This window comes from Marmota flaviventris, chromosome 18, assembly GCF_047511675.1.
Source record: "Marmota flaviventris isolate mMarFla1 chromosome 18, mMarFla1.hap1, whole genome shotgun sequence".
Taxonomy (NCBI): domain Eukaryota; kingdom Metazoa; phylum Chordata; class Mammalia; order Rodentia; family Sciuridae; genus Marmota; species Marmota flaviventris.
Genome location: NC_092515.1, coordinates 45,775,360 through 45,801,277, shown reverse-complemented (window position 1 = coordinate 45,801,277; position 25,918 = coordinate 45,775,360). Strand labels below are relative to the sequence as shown.

The 25,918-nt window shown below is 39.5% G+C and overlaps 1 protein-coding gene across 2 annotated transcripts in view; it reads right to left on the bottom strand.

Moving 5' to 3' along the window:
* The window catches only part of Cbfb (core-binding factor subunit beta), a 51,445-nt gene extending 33,830 nt beyond the window's left edge, over nt 1–17,615 (bottom strand). For both annotated transcript variants that reach the window (XM_027953961.2, XM_027953959.2), the window contains exons 1-3: nt 17,297–17,615; nt 16,971–17,057; nt 11,111–11,227 (exon numbers count right to left, since the gene is read on the bottom strand). In XM_027953961.2, coding sequence (XP_027809762.1) covers nt 11,111–11,227; nt 16,971–17,057; nt 17,297–17,374 — 282 coding nt within the window. In that variant the 5' untranslated portion in view covers nt 17,375–17,615. The remainder of the gene's footprint in view (nt 1–11,110; nt 11,228–16,970; nt 17,058–17,296) is intronic.
* Nucleotides 17,616–25,918: the final 8,303 nt, after the last annotated feature.

The following is a 25,918-nucleotide window of genomic DNA, read 5'->3' as shown; positions in this document are numbered from 1 at the left end:
TTAATAATTTTAATTTTTTATTTGTCTATTGATTTTTTTTTTTTAATTTATATGTGGGCTGAGAATCAAACCCAGTGCCTTACACATGCTAGGCAAGTGGGCTATCACTGAGCCCCAATCCTAGCCCCAGCCCCAGCAGAGCTTTTAATGTAGAAAAAAAATCTGGATTCAAAAGACAGACTTTCTGAGGATGGTCATCACTAAGATCCTCGGAGGGCAGAATGCTCACATAAGCCTGGTAGGTTGTGGTAAACCTAGCAGAAAATACAGAGCAGCTCACTCCCTCTGACCATAATTCCTCTCTAGATATCCAGTACACTGTGAACAGTGGTTCACACTTGTGCCAGAGAGTATAAGCCATAGTTTGTTTTTCCTTTTTTTTTAAATTTTTTTTTTGGGGGGGGGGGTGTACAAGGAATTGAACCCAGGGGTGCCTAACCACTGAGCCACATCCCCAGTCCTTTTTTATTTTGAGACAAGGTATCACTTAGTTGCTTAGGGCCTTGCTAATTGCTAAAACTGATCTTGAATTTGCAATCCTCCCGCCTCAGCTTCCCAAATTACTAGGATTAAAGGCGTGTACCACCATGCTCAGCAAGTCAGTTTTCCTATAACACACTCATGATTCTGCTCACAAAACTCCCCAAAGTGGCTCTTAAAAATTTGCAGGGGTGGGGGGGTGGGGTTGTAGCTCAGTGGTAGAGTACTTGCCTCACATGTGGAAGGCACTGGGCTCAATCCTCAGCACCACATTAAAAAAATAATAAAACAACAGTATTGTGTCCATCTACAACTAAACAAAATAATATGTCAGAGAGCCTGGGAGTTTGTAATTTGGCGGTAAAATGCCTCCCAAGCATGTCTGAGGTCCTGGATTTGATCTCCAACTTCACCCTCGACACACACATACATATATATATATATATGTGTGTGTGTGTGTATGTATATACACATATATTTTTCTTCCCCATGGAAGTTGGATCTAGACTTAACCCTGAGATTCTGTTCAGTTTATCCTTTCCCAGGAGTTTCATTTGAAAGTGACATTACAATAATATTTGTAATGTCAAATTATTTACATACATAGCCATGGAATTTGTACTCTACCTAGAAACACTCCTGGTCCATTTATTAGTTGAAGAGCCATTCCTTTTGTGAGCCACCTGAGAAGATGCTTTTGCACCAATCATACCTGTACTTACACATGGTTTTAAGCTGAAAATACTTTTAGTCTAATCTGAAAATTTGCAATGATTTATATTTTTTTGTAAATTTTTTATTCCTGAAGGTATATTTAAAATGCCTACTGGCTTTCTCTCACTACATAAAAAGGTGTTAGCCTACACATCACAATCTATCGTAAGCTTGAACACTGTTGTGCTCTCAAATGTTATTTTTAGTCTGTCTCCATCTCCATGCCTCTCATATCTTTACTTTGAATTCATTTTGCTTAAAGAAGCCCCTACCCAACTCCAAAATGGCTCTCTCTCTCTCTCTCTTTTTTTTTTTAACTTTCTCTTCCTGACACTTTTTCTCTCAGGTATAACAGCATTACCACTTTTAAGTTTATATAAGCTCTTCAGCTTTAAAAAACCTCCAAGTCCCATCTGACATTTACAACCATCCAATAGAAAGAAATATAAAAGATGAAGAAATTAAAACTGTGAGGGATTAAATAATTCACTTACAGGTCATACAACTAGTAAGCAGTAAAAACCACATCCAGAACTCCTAACTCTCGAAATTTACCTCAACCACAGATACACTTATGAGGAGTATTTTTAGTATTTCCAAGTATGTCAGGGAATGCTAAAATAGAGCATCTCCCTAAAAAAGAGAGACTTGTTAGTCAACTTCAATGGTTAAATTCATAGCATCTAGAACAATAAATATGTATATTGAGCCCTTTACATAATTTTAAAGTATACAGACTACTCCACCCTCCATCCCCTTACCGAAAAAGATGACTTACTAGTTTGGCTACCTTTATTTCAAGATGCAAAGCAAACAATATATGTTTAGGGAAGTCCTGAAATACACTGACCTAGTATATACAACTTCAAAAGAAAAGCATAAAAATTAAATTATAAAATTCTTTGTGTCTGTTTAAAAGATCACACTAAAATATCAATGGTTACTCATTCAAGTGGGAAGAATAATTTGGACCAAAATAACTTTATAAAAGGCTTTGAAGATGGTACAGTTTGTGACACTTTCTCTAATAATATACATTAGCAGTAGTATGATACACCGCAAAGAACAAAAACTAGGGTAAAAAAGACCTGGGCCTGAATCCTGGCTCTTTTTAAGAAAGGGACTTCATGATTTCTGAAAATTTAGTCTCTCCGGCCTTAGTTTCTTCAGCTGTAAAATCAAGCAAACACCAGATGTGTTTTAAAATCAAATCAAAGACTTCACTATATATAGTTCAGGTTTAATAGAATTAGTGATGAGGTAAACCAGTGCCTGGTGGTGGTTAGTATAGTAAAAACTGGCTTATAGTTGTCAAACTGGATTCACAATGGCCCAGAATTCTGCAAATGCTCTAGAATCAGATAATGGTAATGGGTGTACACTGTGATATATTAAAAACCACTCAGTTGTGTAATTGGCGAATAAAGATGGTGAATTTTATTTCAATTTTAAAAAACAGTCCAAAAAGGCTAGAGGTATAGCTCATTGATAAAGCTTACAGTTAGCATGTATAAGGCCCTAAGTTCAATACCTAGTACACAAAAGACACAAATGGGGGAGAAGGGAAAAAGGGTCCAGGAACATTCTAGATAGCAAAGGGATCCAGCTGGCATGACTAAGCAATACCCTCAAAAACTAGTTCTTCCAAAGGGTCATTATTCCAAATAATATTCTACAAATAAAGCCAGACTCTTATTAGAAATAATCATTATTTTTTTGCCAGGCGTGGTGGTGCATGCCTGTAATCCCAGCGGCTTGGAGGCTAAGACAGGAGGATTGTGGGTTCAAAGCCAGCCTTAGCAATGGCGAGGCACTAAGCAACTCAGTGACACCCTGTATCTAATTAAAATTCAAAAAAGGGCTGGGGATGTGGCTCAGTGGTCGAGTGCCCCTGAGTTCAATCTACAGTACCAAAAAAAAAAAAAAAAGAAATTATCATTTTTTTTAAATAGAGAACACGAGAACACATTTTGAATATCTACAATACAGGCAAAAATATGTGTTTGAAACATCTAAATTCTCCTAATGAAAATGGAATCACATATTTCTAGATCATCATTTTATTTTAATCTGGAGTTTAATCTGCCTTTATATATGAAGTTTTAAAACACAAAAGGGCTTTTGTACTGATTGTATATGTGGGAAAAAAGCTTTTATACACAAAAATAACCTGCCAATCATTCCCAGACTCAGCCTGTTCTCAGGACACGCAGTACAGCACTGTCTCAGAGTCTTGAAAGTACAGCAATACATTAAGAAGCACATTTTTAAAAAAATTTTTTTTGGATGGACACAATACCTTTATTTTATTTGTTAATTTTTATGTGGTGCTGGGGATCGAACCCAGTGCCTCATGCATGATAGGCAAGTGCCCTACCACTGAGCCACAACCCCAGCCCGAGGCACATTTTTTTTGTTAAGTATTTTTTTAGTTGATGGTGGACTTCATTTTATTTATTATTATTGTGTCCATCTACAACTAAAAAAAAAAGTTTAAAAAAATATATAAGCCCATAGCTTATACTGGTAACATCCAATTCTAAATTTTATGATTCAGTTCTTATAAGTATTAGTATTCTTAGAACATATATTTAAGTATAGCATACTTAAAATGTTATCTTTGCTGGGCATGATGGCACCTGCCTGAAATTCCAGGTACTAAGGCAGGAGGATCTCAAGTTTGAGGCCAGACTGGGCAATTTAGACTCTCAAAAGGGCTGGAGATATAGCTCAGTGGTAGAATGCTTGTCTTGGGTTCAATTCCTAGTACCACCAAAAAAAAAATAATAATAATAACCACCAAATTACTTATTTTAATACACAATAACTAAGTACTAGAAGACACATTTCAAATTTTAGTTGAATATAAATACTTGAACTCTAGATATGAGAAGCTAGTTGTAAAATTGTCTCAATTTCTCTTGGGGGAAAATTATATTCCAAAGCTTTATCACAGAAATATTTTATTTGGAAAGACTAGGCTATGTAGAAAAGAGAAGAAACTTGTTGAGCATGAATAAGAATTTCCCAAAACTAACATCAAGGAGTCCTGTAAACCCTGCCAAATTTTGGATAGTATATAAACAGACAATATTTATTTTGGGACAAAGAGCTTGCAGGCAAGTAAGCAAAAGGCTGCAGAAGCAGCAGAACCACTGACTGTTGGAGAAGGCCATTTAAAATAAGATTCTATTTTCATTCATTAAACCAAATGCTGTGAATTTTTTCTTTGCTATTTTAGCTAATAAAAATGAGTGCTAAAAAGATTTGTCTTTTTGTCTTAAGTATGCAAAGTTCAGAACTTGGAAAAAGGAAAAAATAAACACAACTTACCAAAAATTTAAAGAGCACTCACTCTAATGACATGATTTATAACTACTTCTCAATGTCTGATATTCATGCTGTTTGACTATAAATTAAAATCATAAACTATAAACAGAAATACACCAACCATACAAAGTTTAACCTCTTTATTTCTGAGGCCAAGGTAGTAAAACTAGCAGGATGCTCTATTTCCATAGAAAAAATGGTCGAACAGTAGCACTTTTAAAAAGTTCATTTTTTTAAACTTATGAAATATTTTTCATACCATACCCTTCAACTTTGTACTCATAAACTGGGATCACAAAAGTAAACATAAATGTTTTATTCAAAATCCCAACAAAACTCTAAGAAATACAGTTTATGTGATAAAAACATTAATCTGATCACCCAAGATTAAAAATTTTTGGTTAACCATACTCATGTGCGTTTGTTTGAAATAAAAAGGAATTGGAAATAGGTCCTAAGAGGAAAGATCAAAGGAATTAAAGAGTTGCTAGGTCTATAAAATTTTAACTTAGGAATGATTTAAATACTGATAAGTTGCTTTTCCTTGTTTTCTGACAGCAAAATTAGAGGGAAGCAATTTAAAGAAGAATTAAGAACATTTTGGCTGCTAAGATTTATAACTGTTATAGTTTGGATATTTAATATCCCCTGAAAAACTCAAGCATTAGGCAATGCAAAAATGTTCACAGATGAAATCACTGGATTATGGGAGCTATAACTAATGGACTAATAACTAACTAGTGGACTAATCCATTTGTTGGATTAATAATCTGAATGGCTTCCATATGGGATGTGAATATCAGGAAGCTGGGATCACTGGGGTCATCCTGGTCAACATAACCAGGTTAAGTGTAAGCAGATGAGGACTGGCTGGAGAAAAAGGTCACTGAGGTTGTACCCTTAGACTATATCTTGTCCTTGGCTCCTCTCTGCTTCTTGGATGCCACAAGCTGAACAGCTTTCCCCCACCACATCCTTCTGCCTTGATGCTTTTCTGCCTTCTTAGGCCCAGAGTGATACAGTTAGCTGACCTTGAAATGAACTTATGAAACTGAGCCCAAAATAAATTTTTCCTCCTCTGAGTTGCTCTTGTCAGGTATTTTTGTCATAGCAACAAAAAGCTAACACACCACTTGGGAAAGACATAGTATTCCAACATTGTATAGCCACCTAAAATGAAGCTTACCTAAGGTACATAGTTGTACTAACTAACATTCAGTTACTTATAATCTCACCTTAGAAAACCATCAAATAACCTAACTTTGGATAGGGGTTTACAATTTAAAATACATTTTCACATGTTTTAGTACCTCATTTAATCCTCACATGAAGTATATGAACAGAACAGATATTCGGATTATCATTTATAGATGAGGAAAATATTTATGATTACCTTTGACTTTACTCTAGAGTTCTACTAGATTATTTTAAATCTTTCCTGAGAAAGAACCAATGGGAGGGGCTGGGACTCTGTGGTAGAGCACTTGCCTAGCACATGTGAGGAACTGAGTTCAATCCTCAGCCTCATATAAAAATGAATAAATAAATATATAAATAAATAAATAAATAAAATAAAGGTATAGATTAAAAAAAAAAAAAGAACCAATGTAGATGGGTCACTAGACACCTTGGTACAAAAAAAAATTCAAAAAGAGAAAATTATGTGGTGACTTGATCTTACATAAAGTTCCTATTTGTGTAGTTAATAATTAACAAACCTTTTTTATTGAAGATTCTTGGTTTGAAAATATTCCTGCAACCACATAAGCGAAAGAATGAATAAAAGGCACTGGTTTATATGAGCCATAAATCATAAAATCATTATTTTTAATAAAAGGATATGGAGATTTTTGTCTTCTTTCTCAGCATTCTAAGTTTTTTTTTTTTTAATTCACTAAATTTATATCAATGATAGCTAGCCTCCAGGATGACCCCAGTGATTCCAGCTTCCTGGTATTCACACCCATATAGAATCACCCTTCCTGTTTAGTGTGGACTAGACTTAGTGACTAGTTTGCAATGAATAAAATAAGACACAATGACTTAAAGAACAGGTCATAAAAAGCATGGTGACTTCATTCTTTTTCTATAAAGAGGTGCACACATGCCTAGGAACTGAAGTCACATGAGTGAGCTTGAAAAGGAACCTTTAGCTTTAGTCTAGTTTTCAGAGACTGTCTATTCCCAGCCAACATCTGGACTGCAACCTCATGCGGGACCACCCAGCCACACAATTCCCTGATTCTTGTAAAGGGAAATAAGAAAACTTTGGGGATGACAGAAACACTGCCTTTGTCTGTAATGGCATTTACATGTGTCCATACATTTGTTAAAACTCAAATTATACAATTGTGCTGGGGATGTAACTCAGTGGTAAGAGGGCTTGCCTAGCAAGTACGAGGCTCTGGGTACAAAATCCAGCACAACAGAAAATAAATAAATAAATAAATAAATAAATAATGGAGTGAGAATGTTAAAAAAATTATATAATTATACTGGACGTATTTTATTGAATGGAAAATATACTTCAATAAAATTGTTATTTTTAAAAGGTAAATGAACTCAAAATAAGCGACGCAGAATCATTTATGAAAAAGCAATGTCTTGGCTTTAAGAGTTAAGGGTGGTTAGGAAACAGAAGCTGCAATAACAAGTTATTATTACAAACTCACATGCCCTAAACTGACCAAACCTGCTCCTTGCTCTGTCTATAGCCTTTCCCATCTCAGATAATGGCAATCCCATATTTCCAGTTGCTCTAGCCAAAAAAACAAAGTCATTACTCCTTTTTTTCTCATCCAATCCATAAGCAAATCTTCTTGGCTTTTTCTCAAAACACATCCGTCTCTCATTCTGTCCACTGTTATCACCCTGTTCTCTAGCAAAGATTGCTGAAATAGCCAAGCAGGTCTCCCTATTTCAATCTTGCCCCCTATGGTCTATTATCAATCAACCCGAAAGTTAGGTTAGTCAAAACCTAACCCAGACCATATCATTTACCTGCTCAAAAACATGAAACCACTCCCTATTTCACTCAGAATAAAAATCCATGTTGTTACAATAGCCAGGGGAACTGGCTCCTTGTTAAAGCCCTGATCTCATCTTCTCTCCTCCTTTTTTAGCCTACTCTACTCACATTGGATTGGTTTTTGTTTATCAAATATACATAATAACATGCTCACACCCTGTGGCCTTCATAGTGGCTGTTTCCTCTATCTGGAACATCTTTTCCCCCATATACCTACAGGGCTCATCATTCCCTAACCTCCTTTCAGGCCTCTGCTCAGATATGAACTTCTTTACCCAGACTATCCTATTTAAAACTGTAAATATCCTGCTTAGAATAAAAATATCCAGCTGATTAGTAAAGAGAAATAAGCTGCTTCAGGAAGTATTATGGTTTGAATTCAGAAAATCCCATAAAGACTCATATGTTGAAGACTTGGTCCCCAGTGCAACAATTTTTAGAGGTAGGGCTTTGGGGGAAGTGATTAGATCATAAGGGCTCTAACCTCATTAATGGATTAATTCACTGATAAGATTCATAGCTGAACATACTACTGGGAAGTGGAAGAAACTGGAAGGTGGGACCTAGATAAAGTGAGTAGGTTTTCAAGGGCATGCCTCTGAAGACTTTGTCTTGCCCCTGGCTCCTTTCTCTCTGCCAGCCATAAGGATAAGCAGTTCTGATTTACTATACCCTTTTGCCATGATGTACTACTGCCTCACCACAAGTCCAGAAACAAAGGAACCAACTGTCCATACAATGAAACCCATGAAACTGAGCCAAAAATAAATCTTTCCTCCTTTAAGTAGTTTTATCAGGTATTTTGTCATAGTGATGAAACATTGACTAACACAGTAAGTGAGGTTGAGAGAATAAGGAGGATGACACTGATTTGGGATCTGATATAGGAGAAGAGGCAAATTATTACATTTGAGGAAGTTCCTTCAATTTTCTTTGCTTCTAGTCCTAGTCATATAGGTACAGAATCAAAATATAATGGTTAAAGAGAACATAAAAAGAAAGGGAGAAATAATCTTAGCTCCATGTATGAAAAAATCCAAGACAGAATTTTTTCTCTAAATTCACTGGAGTAATTTATCCCATAGCATACTAGGAGGGTTTTTGTTTTTCCTTAAAACGTTTTATTCTTCTAGATCCTGCTGGTATAGTACAGATGTTGGCAAAGCTATAGTTGAGAAAAACATGATCTATACATAAACACAAATTTCCATCCAAGGGAAAGATACTGATTTCTGCCAGTGTAACCATTCTTGAACAGAGTCACACTTATTTGTTCACATATTGTCTCTGGCTTCTTTCACACTGTAACAGCACAGGTGAACAGCAGCAACAGAGACCATTAGCCTGCAAAACTGAAAATATTTACTATTTTTCCCTTTACAGAAAGAAAATTTCTTTTTCTCTTTCTTTCTTTTTTTTTTTTTTTTGTTTTATGGTGCTGGGGATTGAACCCAGGGCTTTATTCATGCAAGGCAAGCACTCTACCAACTGAGTATATCCCAGCCCTCAGAAAGGAAATTTCTAAAATCAATTATAAAATATAAATTCCTGATAGATTTGAAAATCTTCTAAATACTAGAATAAACCTTCAAACTTTTTTTTTTTTTTTTTTGGCTTGCGGGGAGGTGGGGATTGAACTCAGGGGCAGTCAGCCACTAAGCCATATCCCCAGTCCTGTTTTGTATTTTATTTAGAGACAGGGTCTCACTGAGTTGCTTAGTGCCTTGCTTCTGCTGAGGCTGGCTTTGAACTCATGATCCTCCTGCCTCAGCTCCAGAGCCACTGGGATTATAGGCATGCATGCACCACCATGCCTGGCCCCATCTGACATTTTTGATATTGTTAGTCCTATAACTGAAAACACATCAAAAGCTTTAAATCCAAGAATAATGTAGTCTTCAAACTAGTGACCAGATATCATTATCTAATTCAAGTAAAACGCCACCTCCCAGTAGCATTGACATGCCAATCTTCAAGTGTTAAGTAATTTAGCATTAAAACTAAGGGGAAGGCAACTTTTTTTTTTTGATATATGCCTTTAAGAAACTGATCTATCTAGTGTTTTCTTTTTTTGACAAAGCCTCACTATGTTACCCAGGCTAGCCGCAAACTCCTTGGCTCAAGTGATCCTCCTGCCTCAGCCTAACAAGTGCTAGAACACTTGGGCTAGAACTAGATTCAACAGCTGGTTCTGAGGAAATGTCTTAAACAAGAAAATTTTTTTTCTTCATCTAGTCACACATACATGCACCAAAACAGACAAAGACCAATAATCCTACAATGATTTTTCAAGTTTCCCCTTATATGTTAAGAATTACAAAATAGTAAAATATGCAACATTTGCTTTTAACTTTCTAATTAAACAAGCTAATACACAGGAAAGCAAATATTACTCATTTTTTAAAATCCTGTCATCTATTTTCCCTCTCCTAAATCCAAAGATTAGTTAGTTACATGTACAAGATCAAACTTAATTTCATAAAACAAAAAATTCTTAATTGCATATATAAAAAAATAGAAATCCTTTTCTGATACAAAATACCTTCATTAATATTTAGATATTTCTTACATTTGGCAAATAAAATGATAGATTATGCCATTCATGATGACACATTGAAAAGTAATTTTCAAACACACAGAAATAGGTATGGAAACACTCTGTAAAGGAAACAAGAAAGACGGAAGATAATATGGATCCCCAAAATTCTTTTTAAAATTTTTATTTCAAGAAGTCAGCTCCTTGACTTCTTAGTTAATGATCAACCAATCCAAGTTATTATTCATTAAAATTTCACCACAAAGTCCTGTACCTTTTACTTAGATTTTAACAGGGCTCTCAGTATAAATATTTCTACCTTTAAAAAAATCTTTAGCCTAAACTACTTCTTTTTTTAAAAAAATACCTTTATTTTGTTTATTTAATTATTTTAATTTTTTTTTAAAATGTGGTGCTAGGGATCAAACCTGGTGCCTCCCTGTGCTAGGCAAGCACTCTATCACTGAGCCACAGCCCAACCTCCTTTTGCCTAAACTTCTAAAATAAAAATTGTAAGAAATCTGTTTTCCCAGAAACTTTTTCAAAACAATTTTTTCCAAGTTGAAGTTTTAAAAGTTTTTCTCAAAATTAATTTTGCTACAATAGAATTAGAAAGGTACCCATGAACTACTTCTAAATACTGTGAATTTGTAAGCCTATAGAGCCTTCCCATTTTTCTCTTAATTTCATTTTTTTTACAACACTGTAGTCACACATATTTTAGTAAACACAAAAAGTTCTTGTCAACACTTTTAAAAGAATTAGGTTTTAAGTGTTATTGTAGGAAAGTTCACTGCTTTCCTTATGGGCTACAACTTTCTTCGATGAATATTATATTCGTGAAATTAGTAATGTGTGATATAGTATAACAGAGATTTTAAAAACACTGTATTACATCTTTATAATACGGAATGAAAGCAAATCTGATCATATACCTGGGTAACCCACGATTGCTAATAATGTATATCATCAGAAAACCTTTAATGAAAACAACTCACCAATTGAAAAGAAATGTTTCCTACCTTGCCTGCTTCTCTTTCTAAGTCGACATACTCCCGGCTAGGTGTTTGTCGCTGTTCTCCCTGCCAGCTGGCCGGAAAAAACTGGAGAGACAGATTGGTTCCTGTGGCCACAAAAGCCTTTTAGAAAAATCAATACAAACAGGATCAGGAGCAGGACATTACATAAATTATGCAGGCAGTCATTTATTTTTACATCAGTTTATGTCTTAAGCCAGGCGGCACTGAGAATACTTAAAAGTAAAAAACATGCACTCATCATTTTTCTTAAGTATTAAGTTACAAACATCTGATTCCATTTTGAGGACATTTGCCATTGGCTGCTTAAATATAAAATCAGACATGGAATCAATACTTTCTTTCAGGTCATTTTTTGCTGACGTTAGGATCTTACATTGCTAATGTCTAACCAGAAACCACTGTCCTTGCATTTTAAAACTTTTAAATATTTTTAAATGTGAAAACCACTAGTGAACTAAAGATTTTGAATTTAAAAGCATATCACAATTTAAAGTTATATGATACATTTAATCTTTCTTGATTTCCTTCGCTCAAGGAAACACTGAATGGTGTGTGATACCAAAAAAAAAAAAAATGCAGTAAGTACATTTTTGCCAGGCGTGGTAGCACAGGCCTATAATCCCAGTGGCTCCGCAAGCTGAGGCAGGAGGATCGCGAGTTCAAAGCCAGACTCAGCAAAAGTGATTCACTAAGCAACTCAGTGAAACCCTGTCTCTAAATAAAATACAAAATAGGGCTAGGAGTGTGGCTCAGTGGTCGAGTGCCCCTGAGTTCAATCACAGGTACTAAAAAAATAAAAAATAAAAACCAGAAGAGCATTTTTAAATGGATTTTTAAAACCCATGTTAAAAAATGTACTAGGAGCTGGATGTAGTGGTGCATGCCCATAATCCCAACAGCTCAGGAGGCCTCTGAGGTAGGAGGATCACAAGTTCAAAATCAGTCTCAGCAACTTAGTGAGACCCTGTCTCAAAAAGTAAAAATGGACTGGGGATGTGGCGAAGCACCCCTGGGTTCAATCACCAGTACCAAAAAAAAAAAAAAAAAAGAAAGAAAGAAAGAAAAAAATGCACTAGGGATTGCTTTTCTTGTTATAAACCATACATTAGCATGTAATGTGACAGTACTTCTTTCTAAAACGTTAGATGATTTAAAAAAACATGCACTTTTCTAAAATTTTACTATAGAAGAAGTAGCTCTAACTACAACTAAAAGTACTGAGTGTTCATCTAATATTTATAGAAGATTTGGATGGTTCAGCTCAGACAGAAGAGTCTAAAACCATTTCATTAAGTGTCATTCCATGTAGCCCCTGAGCAATTTAACTCTATATTTCTCCCATGTAAAAAACAGAAATAACATTATTCCTCCTATTTCTTTCTGAAAGAAATAACAAGCAGGTTTTTTTTTTTTTTAAATACATTTTCATTGTCTAAATGTAAACTCTTCTTTGCTGAAACCAGAAAGTTTTGTTTGGTTTATTTTACTGATTACATTCTGAAGCATCATCACTTGAAACACAGTCTTCATCTGAAAGCAAGGGCTTCACATTTTGAACCATTTGTTTAAAACCATTAGCTGATATAACTATCCACTAGTTCCCCTACTGGTTAACAGTTTATTCTGTTTTTAAAGGTAAAAATTATACTTCCTATTTCTATTACTGGTACTGTAGGTACTTTGTCAACTCAACTGCTAAATCTCTAGACATCTTTGATGGCATTTCTTTCATCAACTGGGATGCCCTTTTCTTGTGGTAATTATTTTCTATGACTAGAAACTGAAATAAACTAACATCAATATTACAATAGTAATTTTTTTTAAAAAAATCTTTCCATGCACTATCAGAATAAGTTTTATCCATAATAGCACAACCATTAGTCAAATGAAAAGCAGATTCTAGAAGAAAAACTGCCTAGGCAGTATGACCTGAGGCATACTTCAGTTTCCTCACAAATTAATATTTGCACAATGCTTAGAACAGTACCAAGTAAACACCATATAAATGTTTTCTGAAAAATATAACCTTTGTCTGTCTGAGATAGGGGAGGAAGGTTGTCTGTTATTGTTCAAGCTGGCTTCCAATTTGTGAGCACAGCCGTCCTCCTGCCTCAGCCTCCCCAAGTAGCTGGGACTATAGGTGTGCCCCAATGCACCCTGCTTAAGAGAAATAACTTTGAGATTAATAAAAGTGGCAACTTTTAGCTTCAGATAATGAAATTCTCCCAGAACAGAATGGTAGTAGATAAGAGATTAAACCCATGAATGAATGTCCTGTGTCAAAACCTCTGAATCACATTTCTTCAGTACTTAGTTTATCCAGCAGCAAACCCTTCTACTTCCAAACCAGCATAGTGCTAAGACACTCTGAAGATCTTATTACTTCATCTCCTGTTTGAATGCAAAACTCAGAAGAGATTTCCTGCTTTACCACTTTCTCACCAAGATCCCTCCCTGAGAGAAAAAGTGGTAAAAACTAAAAATTAATCATTCTAGAATAGTGTTTTCCAAATTTACTTTACCCAATAACTTTTTTTTTTTTTTTGAGGTGCTGAGGATGGAATCCAGGGCCTTACCAATGTTAGGCAAACACTCTACCACTGAGCTACAGTGGGATCCCTTTTTAAATAGAATACCTACACATAAGAGTCAGGAAATTCTGTTTGAAAATATTAAAATATTACAGTGGGAAAATGTCAGTATGCAAGACTTCCAAGTTGTCTTGACTGTATTTTATAGTTTTCACAAATTTAAAAAATGGCACACCTTATGCCAATCCAATATACTTTTAACCATTGAATCTTCAGGATTAAAAATATATATCAGTTTTTACCTTCCCCATAGTAGAGTCAACATACACCTGTAAGCATTTTTTTAATTATTCGTGTTGAAGACATCTCCAATATCCTTACTACAACAACAATTCAAAAGAGGAATAAATCAAATTTCACCAAAATAAATTCTAGCTCTCACCCACAATCACTATTATTTCATTATGTGCTAAAAAGTCTGAACAGGGGCTGGGGTTGTGGCTCAGAGGTAGAGCGTATGCCTACCATGCGTGAGGCACTGGGCTTGATCCTTGGCACCACTTTAAAAAAGTAAACAAACAAATAAAATAAAGGTACTGTGTCCATCTACAACTAAAAAATTAAAAAAAAAAAAAAAGAGTCTGATAAGTTTTGTAGTGAAAGGGAAGTATTACATCCCTTAATTTCTTTCACCTCTAAATGTAAAATAAATTCTTTACTAATCTCCCTGGTACACAAGATGTTAAAAATGAGGGGGAAAAAAAATCAGCAACAGGGAAAATGGAATAATTGGGGAATTGAGAACTATGTTTATCTTTACCATATATGACCACTGTCAAATAGAAAATAATGCCTTTTCTACTACTAAATAGGTAGAAACCAACCTGTTCATAAGTCATAAGATAAATTTCAGGCCTTAAATTATGTAGCCTCTAAATTCAAATAATCAGTACCTCTAATACAAAGGGCCTTTTGCAAAGCACCTGTTTTTAGAGGGGTTTATTCAGGCTTAGTACAGTCTCCAACCTCTAGGAGCTAAAGATCCTGTAAATTAATTAATTAAATACTGGGTATTGAACCTGGGGAGTTTTATCACTGAGCTACATACCCAGCCCTTTTTATTTTTTATTTTGAGACAAGGTCTTGTGCTGAGGGCCTCACTAAGTAGCTGAGGATCGCCTCAAACTTGCAATCCTCCTATTTTAGTTTCCAGAGCAGCTGGGATTACAGATGTGTGTCACTGTGCCCAGGCAGGATCCTGTAATTTAAACTGGGCAACAATGATTTAAAAGGGAAAAACAAGGAAGAGAGGGGAAAAAAGAAAAAGAAAAAAGTGAAATTCCTCCCCAAATATTACATTACTCAACAAACAACATGTGCCAGTGCCATCTTAAGTGCAAATCTTATAGAAATCAATCTACATCCTTCAACCTTTAATATTTCTCAGAAAACAAATTAAACAAAACTTATTAAAATTTGTAAGATCAGTTATTTGGAAGGGGAGAAGGCCTAATTCACCCTGGAAAGAAATTTATGACAAATATAACAACCTATATAACACTGCTATATTTTAACAATATTAAAATATAACTCTTCAGATATACTATAGGCTAAATTATACCCTCAGTTCACAATTACATGCAGCAAAGTATGATACAACTAAAAGCACCCTACAGGCTATGCTTCACTGGTTTTCAGAAAAAAATCTCAGCTTTAAAAATGTGATAGCATTTTGTATCTCATCATTTACCTCCGGGAAATCCTTTAATTACGGAAACTATTATCCATCCACCTTTTGCAAAAGAAAACCCAGGCAAAGAATGACAGTCACTGGACCAACTAATGAATGATTCTTTCCTTCTATCACTCAGTGCCAAAATCAAAAAGTATTTGTTTGTTTTTAAGAGAGAGAGAGAGAGAGAATTTTAATATTTATTTTTTTAGTTTTTGGCAGACACAACATCTTTGCTTGTATGTGGTGCTGAGGATGGAACCCGGTCCGCACGCATGCCAGACAAGCGCGCTACCACTTGAGCCACATCCCCAGCCCCAAGTATTTGTTTTGTACACAAATATTACAATTATCAATAAACTTGGAGGTGGACTTAAAACTGGAGTTCTCTCATAATATACATTAATGATCAAATATTTTAAAAGCTCCTCAAAAATTTATCATCTATCAGTTATATAATTCCAAAAACATTGTTTAAATATTAAATACTGTTTAAAAATAAATCTGATTTTTGTGAAGAAACAGGAGAATTTTATAGTATATGAATTACACCTCAATAAAAACAAATAATTGATTGTAAAAGGGGAGGAATAAATTTTCCAACATGCCTTCCTACTGTTAACCTCTGTTCAAATAGCACCTTAGCTTCAAGTCTCTGCCAAAGCAATGGGCTCAAGTCATAATGCAAGATAAAAAGAGTCCATTATACAGTGCTTCAACATTTTTTAAACAAATAATCAATCTCTTTTTCTATAGTTTCTTCCCATCGTTGCCTCATTATACCTCCAATTGGACAAAAGGCGATGAATGGAGGACACTTGTTTTTTTTTTCAACCCTAGGTTTGATGGAGGTGAGGCATCAAGTCTATCACACCCAAACGGGCCTCCAGGAGATCAACGGTGGTTTTTGCAGAGCCATATGCGGTTCTTTAGGTACTGCAACACTAAACAGGATATGTTTTTGGGGGGGGGGGAACAACTGATAGTTTTTTTCCCCCGATTCTCTTGAAGCATTATATTCCAGGAAAAAAAAATTAAACGTCCTGTAGGCCCTTTTTCTTTTAAACCTCCCTTTTCTATCAGGACAATAGATAACTGGAGTAAAGATTTATTCTCATTCTGGGAGCGAAAGAGCTTCACATATAAATCTACCAACAAATCCAGCGTCTAGGAAACAAACTATCGCTGACCTCGAATGAAGCTCCAGTCCTTTTCCCGAGTGGGTGTTTTCTTCCCGCACATACCCCGAAGACCCCCCCACCCCCATCGGTGTCACAGCCTATATAAGGACCTTTGCTTATTTACTTTGGCTCGGGCTGGAGCTCCACTCGCGGTGAACTGTGCGCCAGGCCGGCTCTGGGAAACACGAGCCACCGCGGCGGGCTACGGGGAAAGCGTGTCCCCGCGAGGAGCGGGCCTGCAGCGTCTGGTTTCGCCTTCTGAATCCCGAGTAGGAAGTGAGAAGGCGCCCGCTCAGTTCCGGGAGCCGCGGCATCCGCGGCGCCGTCCGGAACCCGCCTGGGCCGCGCGGTCCCCGCGCAACAAGTGACCCGCGCGCGCCGGGGCCCCGCCGACTTACGATCTCCGAGCGGCCGTCGCGGCAGGCGTTCTGGAAGCGCGCCTGGCGCTCCTCGTGGGGCCGGTCCCTGAAGCCGGTGTACTTAATCTGTAAGGCAGAGACGGCCGAAATCAGGAGCGAAATCTGCGGCGCCGCCCGCGCGCCTTCCCGCCCCGCGCAACGCCGATAAGGGCAAGCAGAGCCTGTGGGCAGACGGCCGCCCGGGCGAGATTGCCCCTCCGCGGGCGCGCCGACCCGGGCTTCCCGGGGACCGCGCCGCTCAAACTTTTCTCTGCCCGGGCCCACTCGGGGCGCGTCGCGGCCTCCGCGCCGCCCGCCCGCCTTACCTCACACTCGCGGCTCAGCTTTCTGAAGAATTCTTCATTCTCGAACTTGCTTCTCTGGTCGGGCACGACGCGCGGCATCTTCCCGCCCTGAGGCCGTGCCGGCCGGCCGGGCTACGGGGAAGCGCGGGCACCCGCTGGCCGGCTCCGCGCTGACCGAATGACCGCCCACCCGCGGCGCCCCTTCTCCCGCTCCCCTTTGTTTCAGGCGCCCGCCCGTGTGGGCTCCCGCTCCGGGGAGTCTGAGGTGCCACCGCCCGCTCGAGCCCAACCCACGCCGCCGTCGCCTCAGCCGTTGCCTGCCGCCCCCGGCCGCCGCCGTCGCCGCCGCCGCCACTTCCTCTCGCCGCCCACCTCGCTCGCTCGGCCGCCCCGCCCCCGCCCCCGCCGGCCCCACCCCTCCTCCTCGCGCCCGCCCGCCTCAAACTCCTGCAAACAAGACGCACCATTCACAACTCCGCGGTCCGCGCCGCGCATGCGCCACCCTGTAGCTTGTGCGGCGGCTGGACTGCAGGGAACCTGGACTCCTCCCGCAGGGCGGCCTCCTTCCCCTTGCCTGTCCGCAGGCCACTGGGTGTGTAGCTGCCCAGCTGGCCTTTGGCAAGCGACAGCGGCTCCCGCGGGCCTTACTTTATGCCCTTACTTGACCATCTGGAACTTCTGGAGTCTCCAGTCATGCGAAGAAACTGTGATTGCCACTTGAACGTTAGGAAACCTAAGTCCCTGGACACTTTTCATCCCCAAACTGACGGGGAAGAGTGTAGTCTATGCACATCTAAGATAAAGGTGGAAGCAGAAAGCCAACTGAATCGTGGTGGACAGATCCAGGTTTTTGGAGTCTGGACGTGCCTTAGATGGAATCCTTCATGACTCTCCTGCCCGCTAGCTGGGCCTTAGACAAGTATTGAACTGCTAGGTCTCAGATTCCTATTTTCCAAAATACAGACACTCATAAGCTCATTGTGTTAGCATGAGAACCTTTATGTAAGCCTAGTATAAGATCACATGATGCGTGTTCAATAAATTTGTTTCTAAAGTACAAGCCATTATAAATAAATATATATACATATAATTGCCAATTCATACATTCACCCAAACATGCAATCAGATCCAAGAAACAAGATCTACAAGTTCTAGGAATGTGGTTTAACCCAAGCTGGAGAAAGTCTGACATCAAGTTTATGGCATAACTTGATTCAAAATTGATCCTCAATTAATCCTGATCCTTAAAGTTCTAGTTTGTCAAAAAATAAGTCCAATATAGAAACTAGATGCCAACTCTGAAGGCCAGTAGCTGACCAGATTTCAAAGGAATGTGAGGATGCACCCAAACTCACAGAAATTAGTGCCATGGTCAATTGGCAATCTGCCTGAGGGCAGGATTTGGCAGAATTTCTTTCTTTTTTTTTAAAGAGAGAGAGAGAGAGAGAGAGAGAGAGAGAATTTTTAATATTTATTTTTTAGTTTTCGACGGACACAACATCTTTGTTTGTATGTGGTGCTGAGGATCGAACCCGGGCCTCACGCATGCCAGGCGAGTGCGCTACTGCTTGAGCCACATCCCCAGCCCCATGGCAGAATTTCTTGTATTTGTCCAGTCCAATCTCATTTTTACAGGTATGTAACTCAGCTAGGATAACCAACTGTCCTGGTTTGCCAGGGATTGTCCTGGTTTTAGTAATGAAAGTCTTATGTTCCCCAGGAAACCACTCATCACCTAATAAACCAGAATTGTTTTTCACCCTTAGGTCTGAAGAGTGATTGCCCATAAGAACAGTGATTGCCTAAGGTCGACGTCTTTTAGCAAAGTCAAATTTGTAAGATGGTCAGATGTGGTGGCATGCACTTGTAGCCCCAGCTATTTGGAAGGCTGAGGCAAGAGGATTACTTGAGCTCAAGAGGAAGAAGGGGATGAAAGCGGGGAAAATGAAAAAAAACAAAAAACTCTGTAGTCTGGTTGTTTCAACAGACACATTCCTGAATAGCAAACACAGAATCAGCTCCTTAATAGACAGACACTGTGGCACACATCTATAATCTTAATGACTCAGGATGCTGCAGCATGAGGATTGCAAGTATGAGGCCAGCATGGGCAACTAAACAAGGCTCTAAGCAACTTAGACCCTGTTTTAAAATAAAAATAAGCCAGGCATGGTGGTTCATGCCTGTAATCCCAGTGGCCTGGGAGGCTGAGACAGGTGCATTAAGAGTTCAAAGCCAGTGTCAGCAAAAACAAGGCTTGAGATCCTGTCTCTAAATAAAATACAAAATAGGGCTGGGGTTGTGGCTCAGTGATTGAATGCCCCTGAGTTCAATTCCCAGTACCCGCCCTCAAATAAATAAATAAATAAATAAATAAATAGGGCTGGAGATGTAGCTCAGTATTAGGTAAAGCATCTCTGGGTTCAGTCCCCAGTACCCCTCCAACACCTGGTACTGGGAATTGAACCTAGAAAAAAGAAAAAAGAATTAGCTCCTTTTAAGGAGTATTTCCCAGCCCACACCAAGTCTATGTAAATGATTGGACATGAATAGAAAGAGTATAGACATGGATGCCAACAACTAATGGATCTTTATCTGTCTTAGAATTTTCCCTCAGTTCTCTTTCAACTGCAAGGGACAGAAGCACAGTTACAATTACAAAAGTAAAACTAAAAGGATATATTTTATTTCAGTAAATCAGAGGGAAGGAGACAGGTAAACACCATCTTTTCTTTTCCATTTCTTCATTTCTCCTCACTGTTTAATTCTCTCAGGTTCTCTTGGATCACATTCATTTCCTGGCAAATGATGGAAACAGCCACTCCTCCAGGGTCTCATAAAATTATCGGGAAGGACTTTGATTGCTCATCCAGGGTCATTCATTTTCCCCTCTACCAAATCATTAAGTCCAGAAAGATGTGGTGATATGACTGGCAGCTTAGATCATATGCCTTCCCATCAAGGATTGGGGGCCTATGGTTGGCAGCCTCAAAGAGAATCTGATGATTGAAAGGAGATAAGCTGTTTCCCCAAAAGGAAATAGTGAGTGGGAATGCATTACAGGGCCACTGAATAGTTTATCTCGGGTATATCTAGCAAAGAATGACTTTTCTTTCTTTCTTTCTTTTTTTTTTTTTTCTGGTACTGGGGATTGAACCTAGAGCCTCAACTATGCTAAGCAAGCTCTCTACCCCTGAGCTACATCCTCAGCCCAAAGGATGCCATTTTTACTTGCCACATAAATGTTTTGATCAAATTGGTTGGAAAATTCCAAATTAGCACAGGCAAAATGCAGACAAAACCAGAATTGAATATCTGCAACTTAAGTTGGGAGGTCAGTGAGGCAGTCTCTACCCCAGGACACCAAGGCACAATTAAATCTTTTACAAGGAATAGAAGTTTTCATGCATTAACTGCCTCTTCTAGTCCAGTTAAGAAAAGCTTTGGCCCAGTGGCTCAGGAAGCTGAGGCAGGAGGATCAAAAGTTCAAATCCAGCCTCAGCAACTCAGCAAGGCTCTAAGCAACTTAGCAAGACCCTGTCTCAAAATAAAATATAAAAAGGGCCAGAGGTGTGGATCAGTGGTGAAGCCCCACTGGCTTCAATCCTTGTTAAAAAAGAAAAGAAAGAAAGAAAGAAAAGAAAAGAAAAATCTTTGGGCATTAGGACAACATGACCATTGTGTAAATGAGAAGATGATGAGAAGATGATGACTTTGCTCCCAGTCAACAGTGAAAACCAGAGAGGCTCACTGCTGGAGTTTTTGCATTTGTCCCTCATGGTAGAAGAGAAAAAGGAAGAATGGGGTGGGGAGAGAATTTTACTTATCCTGAGATTTGACAAGTAAAAGGTCAAAATCAGGGGAACTGGACCTGGATGGGTGGGAGTGCAGAGCAGGCCTTGGTGCTCTAATTGTCAGTTGAATGGAGGTGGGGAAATCTAAGGGAAAGGAATGGCAAAGCCTGCCAAGCCGACTCAGATCAGCAGCTACCTTTGGCAATCCCAGGCCACAGGGTAAGCCACGCTCAACACTGTCTGACATACAACCAGCAGGGGTGCCAGGAAATAAGCCACAGGATGAAGGAGTGGAACACTCCTCAGCTGACCTCTGTATGTCTGTATTGTTGCTTAAATGTTTTTTCAGGCCAGGCACAGTCCTGCAGGCCTGTAAACCACAGATACTCAGGAGGCTGAGGCAGGAGAATGGCAAATTCAAGGCCAGCCTGGGCAACTTAGGGAGACCTTGTCTCAAAATAAAATTTAAAAATTTATAATTTATTTTAAACATAGGATTAAAAGAAACTTATAAAGGAAAGTTTCACTTATGTCAGGCATACTTAGGGCCATGTTCCTAACAGTACTGGCTGATTACCAGTTGAGTAAGGATTGATCCAGACCCCACCCTGTGGAGGAGCTTACTAAAAACCAGCTCTACTAAGGCCCTCAGATAGAAGCCTGGGATGTCTCTTCACTGCCTAGAAACCTCCGGCACCCACCACCCCCAAATCTCACTAAATTCTCTGATGCTTTGCTACCTGAACCTTTCTTTCCAAGCGTACGTCTAGCCCATGGGCCCCTTGGACCATCTCCTTACTTTGTTAGATGAGTGGCTGCTCCTGCAGGACTCTCAAGCTGATCTTGAATGGATGAGTAGACAATACACAATAAAGTTGAACAGGGGATGGGGAACCCTCAGTTGTCTAGCCCGACTATGAAGCTGGGTACTTTTATGTCCCTATCTCAGTTGATTCACTCAGCCACCTTATAAATCAGGCCTTTCTGTTCCCCTCAGACAGATGAGGAAATAGAACCTCTGGAAAGGTAAGTAGGTTTTAACTCTAACCCAATGGCATAAGACAGTGACAAGACCCTGACTCATCAGAAATAACAAATTGGCTAAGCATTGGGGTAAATCATCTTCATCTACTCCTCACCACAACCCTGCAGGTTTGGTATTATTGACTTTATTCTACAGATGAGGAAACTGAGGCTCAGAGGGATTGAGTGTTCCCAGGGTTGTAGTCTTAACCATTCTACTTTGCTGCTGAAGATGCCAAAAGTCCTGCCTGTCTCCCTCACTGAACTGGCACCACATGGAGAGCTGTGGCTGTAGTCTTTCCTCCTGAAGCACCAATTATGTTGCAAAAGACTCTTCAACAGGTTGAATAAAGGGGTCCTACTGTAGTTGTTGTGGTAGGATATGGCTGTTCCTTTGAGGATTGTTCATTTCTGCCCCAGAACCCAACTCTTTGTCCCTCTTTGGTTTGGAAGGTCAAGGCCTGGATGTCCTGCCTTTCCAGGTCAGCTGAATGGATGGCTTTATCCAGATCTGGTGTCAACAGCCACCCGCATCTGTCTTTCCTTTCAAAGGGAGTGGAGTCCCCCAGATCTCTGAGCTTCTAGTCATTTTTTCCTTCAGTTACTAAAGAAATATTGTACCATCTTAGAGCTGAAATAGGATCTGGAGCCACAGATGAGACTTGAGGGGGTTGGGAAAGAAGGGGAATTAGTGGTTGGCACCAGGCCTAAAGCCCTAGCTCCACCCACTTCTAGTTTTTGGAAGGAGATGGACCTAAATCCAGGATGGGGGTGTCATCTGCCTTAGTGTGGCCATTTCCTGAGCCCTGAAGAATTTTTCTTTTTGAGATATAATTCGTGTACCATAAAATTCACCCTTGGGCTCTGAAGAATGTCCCCTCCCTCTCAGGGGGTTCTTCCCCTTTTTAGCTCTCCTGCCATCCTCCCCCACCTAGCTCAGCCATGCCATAGGGAAAAGAAAGAAGAGAGGAACAAGTTTCCCCAGAATAGCATTTCTTCAATGTTGGGATCAATAAACCCGTTTGCTTAAAAGGAACCAGATGATTTCATCCTTATAATTACAAGTTTGACGTTTGCAAATCTTGCCCAGGCTCCAAATGAGCCTCTTTGTCTTGAGGAGTAGAGGGGTTTGTCTGGGTGCCTGGGGATGGGGATAAAGCCTGGTGTGGTGGGAAGAAGGCCAGGCTGGGGCCAAGAGGCCTGGCTGACCGTCTTAGAGGGCTACTTGGGATGCCCCTCCCTCCCCTCCCTACTCTCTTAACTTCTGGGAAGTGTTAGCAATCAGACTGGACAGGAGGCTGGGGAATGGCAGCTGGAGAGCTCAAACCACACTCCCCTCCAGCTTAAGACCCCTCCCTCACATTTCCCGTTTGCCTGAGGCAGAAAGACAAAGGCCCTTAGCCTAGCATTCCTGAACCCCAGAGGATCCTTACTTTCCTTTTCCAATCCGGTCTCATCATTTCTTCCCGTGGAACCCTCAGTCCAGCCACACTGGCCTGCTCAAGTTTCCCACATGTATCTGGCATGTCTTCTTCCCTTTCTCTGCTGGGAAAATTCATACTTCCTTTTAAAATATGTATTTGGGGGCCTCTAATTGTCTTCTAGAGAATGACTGCCCCCCAGCACCCACTCATTCTAGCATTTAGCTCTGTGCCAAGGATATGGTCAGCCCACCCATGACACAGCCGCTCTTCAGGTTCTGGGAGAATTTGCCTCCCCTTTGTATTCATTCAGCTACTGCAAAGCCTTCACTTTGAAGGTCTCTTCCTGTACCCTTGAGTTTTTTTTTTTGTTGTTGTTGTTGTTGTTTTTTTAAAGAAATACAGGGAAAGAATAAAGGAGTCCCACCACTTTAAAACTATCTTTGCTAGCTGAGCATGTCGATGTGTATCTGTAATTCTAGCTACTCAGGAGGCTGAGGCAGGAGGATCACTCAAGCCCAGGAGTTCAAGACCAGGCTGGACAACATAGCAAGACCACATCATTAAATAATGAAAGGGGGGGGGGAAGGAAAAATAACAACAAAAACATCCTTTGCTAACATTTTAGTATATTTCCTTTGACCATGTCCTGGACTTACTTGACATAGTTATGATATCCTCTATTTAGAATTTTAAAACACAGACTTGAATGCTCTATTAGGGTTTTAACTCTAACCCAATGGCATAAGTATTCTCCCATGTTATCACTTAAAATTCCTGATGGTGACTTATAGTTCCCCTGTTGTTGGACATTTAGGTTGTTTTCTATTATCCATTGTTACAAATACAGCTGCTATAAACATGGTGGTGCACATACTTTTTCTTAAAAGTTCTGGATAGTGTTTTTAGTATTAATTTCCAGAAGTAGAACCACTAGGTCAAAAGATATGGGCATTTTAAGTTTCCTGGTATGTTGCCAAATTCCACTTTGATGCTGGTTCTTTTCTCTTTTTGAGTCTTAAAAATCTGTTCCCTCCTCCATTTTCTCTTCTCAGTGTCTCAGAACAGGAAATGCCAACCAAGAATAAACCAAGACCTGCAGATAGAGATCAATTGATCAATAAAGGAGGTTGAATAATTTAACACTCACTTCTGGCTCATTATCGACTCTGGAATCCAAATGCATCCTCTTTTACCTTCTATCTTTTTGCACCCCTGATGATAACACCTTGACACTCTTCCCTGTTATTGGATTCTTTCCCAAGTTTCCCAGGCTCTAAACCATCCAGGATGACACGGTTTCCCATAAATAAGGGAAAATAAATAATATTCCCTTGTAAATCAGCAGAAAGAATTACCAGCCCATGGCCACCTCACCAGCCTGCCTCCCTTCTAGGAACATATGAGGAACAATTAATAAAGCAGACAACAGCTGTCTTCCTCAAGAGGACACTTTCAAGCAAATGGGCAAGGAGGTCAGCTCTGGTTTGATCTTGCCCTGGCTAACTTTCTCTGTCTTGCTTGATTCCCTTCCCCTTATTGGCTGGGAAGATTCATACTCTTTTATTAAGTGTGATTCAGAGGCCTCAGAGAAGACTTTCTCAACTATACTGGGCAGAATGGCAGCCCCAAAGCATCCCGTCACCATTGCCTGCCCTGGAGACAGAACTCAACCTCCTCAGAGACATCCCACAGTCTCAATTGTTTCCCTAGCCTTACTTTATGCTAACTTCATCTTGCTCCTTTCTGCCCAAGTCCCCTCCTAGCGAACCTTAAGTAGTATTGGTAACTTAGATGCACAGAGAGATATGCCCCCAGATTCTTTCAGGGAAGGATTTCTCACCCAAGCAGCCAGGAATACTCTTAGTCTCTCTCAGGATTCCTTGAACTGCAGAGAACTACCTGCACATCACTCTTACCCTGGAGAAGTTCTCATCCAATGACCCATCAAGGTCATATTATAAAGGTCTGACAGGGCAATGTTGATGGGTTATGTTGGCCCCAGAGCTTTCTGTGGTGTTAACTGAGGCTATCGTTGGGCTTGACTTCTCTCTCTACCCAATCTTGCTTGTTTCCTCTCCCATCCTTCAAGAAACTTCCTAGAGAGTTCAGCCTGTGACAGTGAAAGGGAGTTATTTCTAAGAGAACCTCATGTAGTGCCATTTCCTGTACTTTAACTGAATCTGACTGGAACAAGTTTCTTTCCAATGAGATGCTGGAAGCCACCTTATAAATGTGCTTTAAGATCTCATTAAGAGGTTCAGTGGTAGAGCACTTGCCTAGCATGCCCAAGAACCTGGGTTCAGTTTCTAGTTCTAAAAAGAAAAGATCTTGTTAAGTTTTATTATTAAAATATTTTAAAATTTTTTTGGAAGAAGTAGTCATTTGAGGACAACAATGGTTGC